Raw genomic sequence first — 11,354 nt, 5'->3', positions numbered from 1 at the left:
AGTCTTTGGGCCAAGCTCACGTTTCTTCCACACAGAGGCAGAGCCATCACTGCCTTCTGAATAGTCTTGCCATGTGCAGAACTTAGGGAGCCCAGGCAGAAGGAAGCCTGAGGAATGTCCCATCCACACAGACACGCGCAGACCCCTCCCTTCTACTCACCACCCAGCTCTGAAGTCGAGCAGGGAGGGCATCCTTAGGGCAAGGGACACCTGCAATAGTACCTAGGGATCAGATGACAAGGAAGTTGCTAGTTCGGATCTGTGACAGATCTGCCTCACCTCAGCTCAGGGAGATGGGTCAGGAGATCTTACAGTCCATGGGACAACTTCAGTGCCCAGGACACCTCTGCTTCCTGTTCCTAAACTGGCTCGGGCTCTTCTTACCTATAGTGTGACTTTCAGAAAACCAGATTCAATTCACAGCCATTCACACATCCAGGGATGCCAGACGATCAGGACAGAATGCATGTGAATGGATGCCATTTGCTCTTTATTATTATATGTTATCTTCTGGTACAGAAAGAGACAAAAGTTAACAGCTAAACTCAACAACTGTAAACAGAGCAGAGAGCAGAGATCAGAAGCAGGTTCGCTGGCGGGCCCCAGGCTCCGGGGAAATCCTGACAGATTACTAAAGGGACAGATTTTCCAGCTGACGTGGGTCAACACATAAAGACACGAGCACAGTTGAAGGTGGTACCACAGTGAATTCATTTCACGGTAATTATTTCCGTAAGCTCGGCTGCGCGTATCAGGGTTTCCACTGTCACAAATGCACAATCGCAGAGCGAGCTAGCAGGTGTGTGCAGGCCTGGGAAAGTGGCATCTGTGAGAGGGGGTGACCGGCAGCAGAAGCGCGGCTGGGGTGGGTGTGCCCGCGGATCTGTGTGAATGTTTAGCCCGCTCGCTTGGACACCAGTACCGGGGAACAACTGTTGCAGCCTTGAGCTGGAGGGGGTGTGGTGTTCCGATATTTTTGTCAGAGAAATTCTCGCCAGAGACTTGTGAGAGAGACTCACTCCCGAAGCCGTGAGAGGAGAAACTCCTGCAGTGTGAATAGTCCAGAGCGAATGAGGAGCGCAGCCAGTCTGCTAGTGCAACGTTTACATTATAGAATACGTGGAAAGACGCACGCTTGGGTTTAGATTGCACTCAAGTTCACAAATGAAATATTCGCAGGATAAATACAGGAGTGGAAGAAAAGGCTGCGCCATCCCAAGTCCCCATGACGGAGGGAGGACAAGAGATCACCCTGCCCAGGGGCCTTACAGATGTAAACCGCTGAACCCCAAAGCAGAAGGCATGGCGAAGGACTCCTTAATAGCTTGAGCCTTTCCATTGAAAATGGTACTTGTTTTAAATTGGATTCCTCTGACAGAGGACCCTGAAAATGGATGCATGGCGTCTGGAGGGCTGGTTCCTTCTAAGGCCCCTCTCCCTGGGTGCAGGTAGGTATCTTTGCCCTGTCTTCACACAGTCTTCCCCCTGTGCCTATCTGTGTCCCGATCTCTTGTTTTGATAAGGACACCAGCCACACTGGATTGGGGTCCCTTGACCTCAGTCACTTTTATGGATGTTGGAAGGATCACAGCTATTGCAGAGTATTTGAAATTATGATTTTTTTCTCTCTTAAGTTTTAAATTAGCGGGTTTCGGATTAATGGGCTTTTACTGTCATTCCAAGCAGCCTGATTACAGCAGTTTTTAATTAGCTAATTATGCCGATAAGGATTAGCGGAGGACGCCGGAGGGGAAGATGTGCTTGTTTCTGAGTTGGCAAAGTCCGGAAACGGAGTCCTCCACCCCAGCTGGGTGCACCCAGCCGGGCGGCTCAGCCCGGCCCAGGAAGACAGATCCTGCATCCTTTCTCTTCCATCTCGCTCTCACTCGACAAAGCAAGCTAGAGGCAGTGGTGGTATTTTCTTTCCTTGGGATATGCCAGCTGGGTGACAAAAGACCAACTCTGCCTGGGGACTGGGAGTCTCCACCCACTGGAAGCAGGGAAACATCTGGCTCCCACTACTTAACAAAAATAGACACTTTCCTGTCCTAAATTCCTCATATTTGGGTATAAAAAGACACTATCCAGCACATCAGGCAGAGTCCCGTTTTCTAAGCACCCTAAGGAATTCACACTAATGGCAGTGGATTGGCAAGTAGAAGTGGGCCTCAGCCTCCTGGGTGTGACTCCTCAGCCTTAGCCAGGACGCGAGGCAGCTGTGCCGGGGTGTGCATGCCAGGCACCTGGCACCCCGCTCTTCCTCTTGTGCTTTCATTTGGAAAACGCATGGGCCGTGGCAGGGGCGGGACTGTGATTGGTGTTTTACAAAAGTTTAAAAGTTTTTGGTTGCAAACAAATGACAGTTCTATTTTGATGAATTTTTCAAGCCTTTTCTTCTTGAATGAAAAAATATCTTAATAACTAGCCCAGCATTTCCAAAGTCAATAGTCACTCATTTTTCTGTGAAAGAAAAGTAAAGAAAAGAAATGGAGGGAGGGACGGAGGGAGAAGGAAGAGAGAGAAAAAGAGAGGGGCGCAGGAGTGCTCAGAGCTCCCTCAGCTCCTAGGCCAACAGAACAGCAGTGAGGAGGAGGGGGCACTGTGGCACACGGCCGTGAGAGACCCCCCAGGGCTGGCTCTGCTCCATCTTCTTCCAGAGCCTTTGAGGGGGGACAGAAGGCGGTGACTTTGGGGGCTTCCAATGGCTAACCTCGGTTTCCTCACTCAGGGCTCTGGCATGAAGCTGTCCATCCCCAGTGGCGAGGGGACTTTCCTCCCTTCTGACAGATGCCTCCTGTTAGAAATACAGCCGCACACCGGCTATCGTTTCAGGTAAGCAGTGAGAAAAAGGTGATGTGCACACATGTGTACACATACACGCACCCACGCGTGTGCACGAGTCCCAAAACAACAAAAATGTGGCCACTGCAGTGTTAACATACAAAACCAATGCTCATTCAAAGACAGTTTGAAAAGCTATATACAGGGCATTCGGAAAAGCCATGTGTGCCCCTCGAGGAGTTCTGCCTGTTGTGTGCGCTGTGGTCCCTTTCCCCCAACAAACTGCAAATGCCACGGGGGCCCTGGGCACAGCCTGGCCAGGAAGAGCTCCAAGAAGGGCAGTCTAGGCCGCAGGCCTTCAGGAGCAAGCAGCCTCAGGCTCTCCCTACAGCCACGCCCCAGGCTTCTCTTCATCCCAGGCCACCCAGCCTCGGGCTACTCGGCAGATGCGTATGGCACTGGCCTTCCTGGGCACACATTCCCTCTGGCTCTGGTCCGGGGAAGGAGGACAAACCTTTCCTCAGATGCTGCACGCCACACTTAGGCACCCACTTGAGAAAACTCTGGGAGGGCTCGAGTCCCAAGCTTCTGGCTCCCCAAGGCCCTCCAACATGGCCACCATGGGCCCGGGCCCCGTCATGGAAAAAGCAGAGGCTTTCTAGGCCAAAACTCCCTTCAGGAGGAAGGCCAGGAGGATAGTGCTGGAGGCCCGGGGGAGGGGGAAGGAAGGGAGGAAAGGTGGAACGCCGCATGGTTGGCATCTCTGGCATCACAGAACTCGCCAAGAGCTGGAGGGCACAGAAAGGGTCAGGCAGGAGACTGCCTCCTCTCAGGTGGAGACTGTATCAGAGGCAGACGAGGCCCCCAGTCAAAATGGAACCTGTACATTTCTAGAAGCATCTTTCCAAGGGCAAAGCCCTCTGCTCCACAGGGCTCCAAGCACTTCACAAATAAGAGCCCAGTCAGCCTCCAGTGGACCTGTGAGGTAGGGGGAAGGACAAAACCGTCAAGACCTGGTCCAGTTATCTGAGTGGGATAGGACACAACCCTTGGACTGGACATACAGCCTGGGGACAGTCCCCGGGTCCCAGAGGCCTCCAGAAGTTATCCACAGCCTCAGGCAGAGCTGCATTCAAGAAATGAGCCTAGTGACCTTGGAGAGCCATTCAGACAGGAAGCTGGTCCACTCAGTGAGTTTGAAACCACTGTGACTGTCAACTGACCCCGCCTTGCACTCTTTTGGGCCCCACAAAAGGTTGCTACATTTTTTAAAGCACCACAGATGAAAAATGATTTGGCACCGAGGCCAGGCCAAGAGGACAGAAATAGGAGAGGGAAGAGATGGCATCAACAATGTCTTTGATGTGGTCAGTTACAGGGCAGGTCACCTCTGCCCAACTGCCATCCCAAGCCTCACTGAAACAGACCAGCACCTGGCCATGGCAGACCAAAGCCTCAATAGGCCTTCAACCCCAGGTCACGGTGCCCGAAAAGAGATTTTTAGGGAGACACTTGAGGCTCTTCTCTCTGACATGGGCACCATGGTTAGGGAGAAATCACCCATCTGAAGCTCAAGTTCCTCGCCCCCATGCACAAAAAGGGAAGTATCCTAAAAGTTCAAAGCTAGGAGCTCAGGGACTGAGGTGGCCAAACTCAGGGGTAACCGGCCTCTGGTTGGAGCAATCACACGGAGGGAAGTTTCACTCTGTCCTGCCTGTGTCCTGACTGCTCAGGCGCCTCAGGCTGTGGGCAGTGTCAGGCGCTTCGGCTTTCCCCAGGAACAAAGCACTCTAGGGCTGTGATGGACTCATGCAAGGCAGGTGCACAGATCTGGGGGGGCCAAGCACACCAAACACAGGATGGCAGAGTTCACGCGGGCCCCTTGGTGACTATGAAGGAAGGAACCCTGCCACCCAGCCCCCTGCCCCGTGCCCTTCACGCACCGTGTTCTCACCAGGTTGTCGCAGGCTTGGTCAGGAGTGAGGGGTGGGTGTCGGGGGAGGGGCCCATCACAGATCTGTGCAACTGATTTCCCTCAGTTTCCGACACACGCATGGCCCAGTGGCTACCGTTTGGTTCTATGGTGTCCACTATTGGTTCTTTGTTATTACTTGGTTTGTCCCTCACACGATCCTCGTCCCTGTCCTCGCACCAGGAGGACAGAGGGCATGGAACCGTGGAGGAGAAGGAGTGTGGCAGAGCTGGCTTCTCTCCCTCTCCTCTGTCGCCTAGCACCCCAGGCATAGACAGGCTACCACCCCAAGGCCCAGGCGGCTGAACCTGGGGACATTCCAGCCACAATCAACACAACAGGATGATTCCTTTGGCATAAGAGAAGCTAGTCTCGGATGGGAGGACAGGATGGGAGGGGGGACTTCTAGAAGAGCCGGGACCTGGAGTTGGTAGCTCTTCTTGGGGGCTTGAGTCATGCACGTTCCGTACCCCCACCCACCCTGTCTCTGATGACTGGCTTCCTAAAAATCCACGGTTTGGGAATTATTTGGCAACAAGGAGGCTAAGGCTGTTTTGTGGTGGCGAACAAAGTCTTTCCAAAGTTCCAAAGAAAACAGGAAACCTCTGAAAGAGGCTTCCGGCAGGCCAGGCCACAGGCCTCATTACTTGTCTGCACCTGGGCTGGCGGCCACTATCTCCTCATACTTCGGGGGCGGGTCGCTGTATGAGACACTGGCCTCCTCACTGCTACCTTCCTGGGGTGCAGTCACCTCCTCATAGGAGGGCGGAGGGGTGGCACTAGACAGTCTGGTGAGAGAGAGCTCCGGGAGGTAGAGGGTGCTCTCCAGCCGGATCGTGGCTCTGCTCCCCCGGCTGGGCCCCAGCATCACTTGCGGGGTGCTCCCCGCCTCCCGGTGCCCCGAGGACTCTCCCTGGCTGTGCATAGTACCCCGGTACACCATGACCCGGGGCAGGCTGTGCCCGGCGCGACTAGCTAGGTACCGGTTCTGAGCATAGGAGGGGTGGTGACGGGTGGCTTTCTGCAGCTGGCACCTCCAGATGATGAACAAGGCGATGACAATCAGCAGCGCTACCCCAAGAAGGGGCACGACCACATACATGGCGTCAGAGCTCTGCGAAGGGTCTCGGACCGAGTAGACTGCATTTGGGTACCCCTTCCAGAACTCCATCTGCAAAAGAGGAAGGGTGGCTCACACCTTCAGAAGAGGAGGAGTGCACAGGCAGCTGCCAGCCGACACTCCTTCCTGCTCCCGAGGGGCCCAGGAGCATTTGGCATCCCACCCTGCCCTGCCGCCCTCTCATCCCCACAGAGCTCACAGAGAGGCTTCCATAAGCACCAAGGACAAAGGACAATGACCCCACAACCCTGTCCCACTCTGCCCCAGAGGGAGGGTGTTGGGCTAAATGGCTTTATTTCCTTGTTTCCATCAAGTTTGAGGTACCCGGCCTGCTGCTGACAAGCCTGATGTGACCTCTCCTCCCAGACCCGGGAACAGGGCGCCACGTGCCGTTTTCTCCTTGTTCTCAAACACCTCCTTGACCTCCTCATAGCTGCAGATCTCCTCCATGCACTCGCGCTCGATGGTGCCCTGGCGCAGCTCCTCCAGGAACTCATTGGCCCTCGGGAAGCGTTTCAGAACAGAATGTGCATTCCTGGCTTCCAGAAACACTGAGGAGAGAAGCCCAGGAAGGCCCAGCATGTGGAGGTGCCCAGAGCCTCCTGAAGCCCAGGCTGAGTCGGAGACTGAGGCATAAGCGCAGAGGGGAACCAGGCAGAACCAGTAGGTCTAACACCAGGCTTCAACCCAAGGGACCGACCGCAGTGGAAAAGGGACAGAGGGCTGACTTGGCGTAACACCAGGCGACTCCTACCTAGAACAGCGGGGAGCCTGCAGGGTCCAGGCCCTCACTGATACAGGGAAAATGGGGACCAGCTAAGAGAGACCACACTGCACAGGAACAAGAGCCAGAATTTTGAGGGCCATAGTTGTCAGTGGGTAAATACCCAGGTTCTTCTGCATCTATCTCGAAAGGGGCAATGGGAGCCCTTGTTGTGAGAACTGATCCCTCTTGGAGGCCAATGCTGTGACTAACACCAGATACTAGCACCTGAACTGGCCCCCTGTGCTCTCATGCCAGCTGGCATCACTCTCACTTGGGACAGTCCGGGACAAAGCCCGGCTGAGATGGTTCCAGAGACTGGCGGCACACAGCTGAGCGTGCTCATGGAATGGAGGCGGTAGTGTCTGCATGACAGTCTAAGCACTGAAGGTTGGCCAGAGTCCCCTGCAAAGCTCTCATAGAGTGGCCCCTCATGCTCCATTTAAAGGGACCAACTCAGCTCCAGTGGACTGACGGCAAGGCAGGGATGGAGCCAAGGCTTTGGAGGGTGGAGGAAGGGGTGACTTTGCTCCAGGTATTCACATATAGGCTGCCCCTGGACACCCAGGCTAGTGCCAGCCATTCCCTACCCAAGCCCTGTGGTCTGCCTGGTAGGTGCACATCTCCAAGCAGCAGCCTGCTCCAGTGGGTGCCTAAGGGTGAGTGGATCCTGCTGGAAAGACTCACCTGCCATGGCGCTCCCTCAGCTCCAGAGTCTCAGTTCCTGGACAGGGAGAAAAGCAGAGCTGTGGTAAACTCACAATCAGAAGTCGGCACCACACCACATTCACCCTGCACTGTGACCCCCCAGCCTGGCCAAAAGATCCACGCAGCATCCACCACCTCAGATGAAGCACTTCTGTGTAGCTCTGGAGGGTTAGGGTTCACAGCTCTGAATGCTTCTCACTCTCCTGCAACACGCGGCAGAGCTTCCCAAGGCCCAGAAGACCCCCGGCAGGCAGGCAAATCTTCTGCTATTTCTCCCAAGAGCACACAGAGAGTCCAGAAAACCCGAGGGTGGGGTTCCCTGTTCACTAACCTCCAGAGAGTGCCGCGCCTTTGAGTCAGAAAAGACCTGAGACAGAAGAGAAATCGAAGGCCAGACAGGTGGAGGCGACGTCAAGCAGCTGAGCTGTGACAGAGGTAGGACCTGAGCTGATCACAATGGCCACTCCAGACCCTCCAATGGCAAGCTCCATCCCGGAAAACCAAATGTCTTGCAGCAGCAACAGACATCTCAAATGTCCAGGCCCATCTGGAACTGGCCAACAATGGCCTTCAGTGAACACCTGTTCTTCAGGGTCAGAGCCTCTACGCCTGACAACAACCGGACCCATTAGCACAAACAAATCCACATGACAAATTCTCTACGTTAGTCTTCACAAGACAGGGAGGTGAGACTCCCAGACTCCCCTCTTTTTGCAATACAGACCAGCGTAGCAGAGTGCCAAGATGGGGATTGAAAGGATCAGGGCTGGTGATGCAGCTCACGCTAGAACTCTTGTCTAGTATGTGTTAGATCTGGGTTAGATCTAGAACTCTTGTCTAGTATGTGTTAGGCCCTGGGTTAGATCTCCAGTCACACACACACACACACACACACACACACACACACACACAGCCTTAGATGCTAACTAGAAATGTTGCCTGTCATGTAAGCTGCTATCCTAAAGCCTTTCTCCCGCTAAAACCCTCTATGGTCAGGATTCGAGCCGCAGGCACAGCATATCACTCCTTCTGCCCTTCCTTGCCGCACACACATATTCTGGAGAGCTGGCAAAGCCATCCACATCTGGGAGCAATCACTGCTGTTCCCCTCCCAGGCAGAAGCTCGAATTTTATGACTAAAGGGATGCAAGACACGTGAGCCATGTAACTCAGTATGCTGCCCTTTTTGCTCAGGCTGCCAGGGAATTCATTGTTAACATGAACCTTCAAGCACAAGCGCCCCGCAAGCCCAGTTGTTAGCTATAGATGCTTTTCTCCTAGGACTAGGTACACAGTTTTCTATTCATGTTTTCAGAGCTTCGCTGTACGTTTGTAACATAGCCTCTAATCCTTTTGGCAAACAGGTAGGATACAACAGATCACTGACAACTAAGGGTAAACAGTGAACGCCCCATCCATCTGGTATCCCATGTCACCATCTGGGCTCCTGTGTCATGGGGGCTCCCTTTTTTGAAGGCTACAACGACCCTATCAAAAGCTCTCAACGTGGGACTGTGACACTGCCAAAGATGGGGGTTCCACTGGGAGAGAAATGTCCCTTGATGCTCCCAGGGCAAAGGCCAGACATTATTGCAAGTCTCCTTCCTTTGTGGGTCTCAGAAGGGGTGGGTGCCAAGGGGATGGAGGTGGAGGGCCCAGCAGCAAGGAGCCTGGGCTGAAAGCAAATGGAGTTTGTGTCTCGGTTGGAAAAGAGTGAGTGAAGGATTTACTAATAAGGAAAACTGTCTGATTGCCTACCAAAAGAGAACTTGCAGGATTTTAATTTTTTTACATGGAAAAAAAATTACATAACAGCTTCCACAGAGCCATCTTTTGTCCCGAACACGCGGACTTGGGGTCTCACACGCCCATGTTTCGCATAGCCCCAAATGGGTATGATGCTGGCACCTTCAAAAGTCGGTAATTCGTTCTTCAGCTCCAAAGAAGCCAAGATCGCCCCAAAGCAGCTCGCATGGCATCACCCACCCCATTAGTGATTCTGTAGCCACCATCCCTGCTGCCACAGTCTGCCAGGAGGCCTCTTCCCCCTCCCCAAATTTAGCCTGTTTCTTTCCCCTATAAATACTCCATCAATAGGCAGTTACTATGGCAACAGTGAGGAAGCGAGGGCTCCACGACAGCGAATGCTGCTGCAGTCACGCATGTACATGTCCCTCCTGCCCCTGGTGGGTGCTGGAAAGCCGGCTGGAGGCTGGAGGAATTTTGCCCCCCTCCCCACAGGAACACAGCTGGATCCCCACAGCCTGGAGAGGGAGGAGGGCTGGGAACAGACCACCACAGAGGCCTCTCATCCCCACCCAGGGCAGAAGCCTCTGAATCACATCGCCATGGGACCGAGCTCCCGAAGTCCCTCACACAGGGCCTGGCGGCCACCAGAGCACTTGGTGTCCTAAGACATGGCCTCCGAGCCACTTCTCCAAATCCCAGCCTTTTTCACTTCCATCACTGATCACCAGGAAAAGGGTTTGTGATCTCCAAATATCATGACTCATCAACCCACCCAGTGCCACGGCAAGTCCCAAATTATGCTCAAACTCAAACTCTGGGGCCCCCTGTCCCCTTCCATTCACGCGAACCCTGAGAGTGCCTGTCCTTCGCCCAACACCAGCGCTCTGGCCAGGAACTCCTGCTCCTGGCCCAGCCACGTCTTCTCCCGGGTCTGCTAGGGACCCTATCGCCTTGGCCGGCAGGGCCTCCAGGTTCCCCCTCCCCAGCAGTGCCCCACACCCAGGTCAGTGGCCTTGGACACCAAAGCGTGCCCTCGGGGCCGGGCCGCCCAACCCACACGGCCTCACCGTTCTCCGGGCCCAGGAGGCGGCCGCCCTGTTTGCGCACGCAGCCCGCCACCTCGCTGCTGCGCCTCCAGCAGCAGGGCCCCTGTCCCCGCCCACCTGCTCCCCGTCTGCCAAGCCCCCGGCCCGGCCCAGCCTCCCTCCATCCGGCCCTCCCCGCCGAGCTGCCCTCCCGCTGCCCCAGGCGCGGGTCGCTCTCCCCGCCAGGGCCAAAGTGCGCCGGGCACCCCCGCCCCTCACAGCCGGGCGCCCAGGCCTTGCCCATTACCTCGGCGCCCCCCTGCCCGTCCCCGCTCTCCTCTGGGGGCTCCGCCGATGCCCGCCCCCCACGCCCCGCCGCGCCAGGTCTGGCCTCGCGCCCCGCGCCTCGAGCGCCACCCTCGAGCGCCACGACCACAGTGTCCCTCTCGCCAGGCCGCGATGGTCGCGCTGCACCGCGCACCAGGCCGCCGGGCCAGGGCAGGAAGGTGGGGTGGGGGCGACGAGCTGGCCCAGGGTTGGGGAGGGAGGGCCGGCAGGCTGGGCCGGAGGGGCGGCGGCGCGCACCCAGCACCGCGCGCCCGCGCCCCACTCCGCCGGCGCCGCCCCCGCCCCCGCCCGTGGCGCTGGGGGGCGGGGCCTGGCCGGCGGGCCCGGGGCGCTCCGGGGACCCTCGGCCACCCCGCCTGGCCGGCCGGGACGCCAGGCGCCGGTCCTCGCAGGACCCGGCGCAGCGGCGAGTTTGGGCGGCCGCGCCCGAGGCCCGAGCGCCAGGCGGCCCGGCGCAGCCCAACCCCCGCCCCGTCCCCAGCAGCCTCACCTGCGGTACCCGCCGCCCGGTCCCCGGTGCCGCCTCCGGGAGAGGGGCTCCTGTGGGCAACCGGGCCGCTGGGCCTGGCCGGGGCTCCCCCAGGCCCGCCGGAGAAGGGCCGAGCCGAGGCCACGTCCTGCCAATGACTGAGTGACCTTGGCTATCTCACGTACCTCCCTGCGCCAGGCCAGGGACCTCAGCTTCTCCCCAGTGCAATCTGAGAAATGGGGAGAAGCCTGGGTCCCGGTGAGGCTGTGGCGACACGGAGGAGGAAACGGTCTTGGGAAAGCCTGGGGCGCAGTAGGGGAGCGGAAGGGCTCTACTGGGGCTGCAAGCGTTAGAGATGGGGGCCCTCCTCCCCTGGACTGCCTGGGGGACAACCCGCTGCCTGGGGCAGAGGTGGGGCA

At 56.8% G+C, this 11,354-nt stretch overlaps 1 protein-coding gene across 5 annotated transcripts; it reads right to left on the bottom strand.

The window, feature by feature from the left end:
• Positions 1-473: 473 nt before the first annotated feature.
• Positions 474-11,022, bottom strand: Prrg3 (proline rich and Gla domain 3). Of its 5 annotated transcripts, none has more exons than XM_023564410.2 (4): positions 10,957-11,022; positions 7,324-7,360; positions 6,264-6,424; positions 474-5,924 (listed from the first exon to the last, which is right to left on the bottom strand). In XM_023564410.2, the coding sequence occupies exons 2-4, from the start codon at positions 7,328-7,330 to the stop codon at positions 5,397-5,399; spliced, it is 696 nt and encodes a 231-aa protein (XP_023420178.1). In that variant the 5' UTR covers positions 7,331-7,360; positions 10,957-11,022; the 3' UTR covers positions 474-5,396. The 5 variants fall into 5 exon arrangements, with proteins under 5 accessions (XP_023420178.1, XP_063102604.1, XP_003461379.2 ...); XM_063246534.1 differs by lacking the exon at positions 10,957-11,022 and adding an exon at positions 10,426-10,733; XM_003461331.5 differs by lacking the exon at positions 10,957-11,022 and adding an exon at positions 10,161-10,264.
• Positions 11,023-11,354: the final 332 nt, after the last annotated feature.

Source organism: Cavia porcellus, unplaced genomic scaffold, assembly GCF_034190915.1.
Source record: "Cavia porcellus strain 051 isolate PalLab524CR breed Dunkin Hartley unplaced genomic scaffold, mCavPor4.1 scaffold_3, whole genome shotgun sequence".
Classification (NCBI taxonomy): Eukaryota; Metazoa; Chordata; class Mammalia; order Rodentia; family Caviidae; genus Cavia; species Cavia porcellus.
Note: the sequence above shows the minus strand (reverse complement) of the source record. Positions and strands in the feature narration are given on the sequence as shown.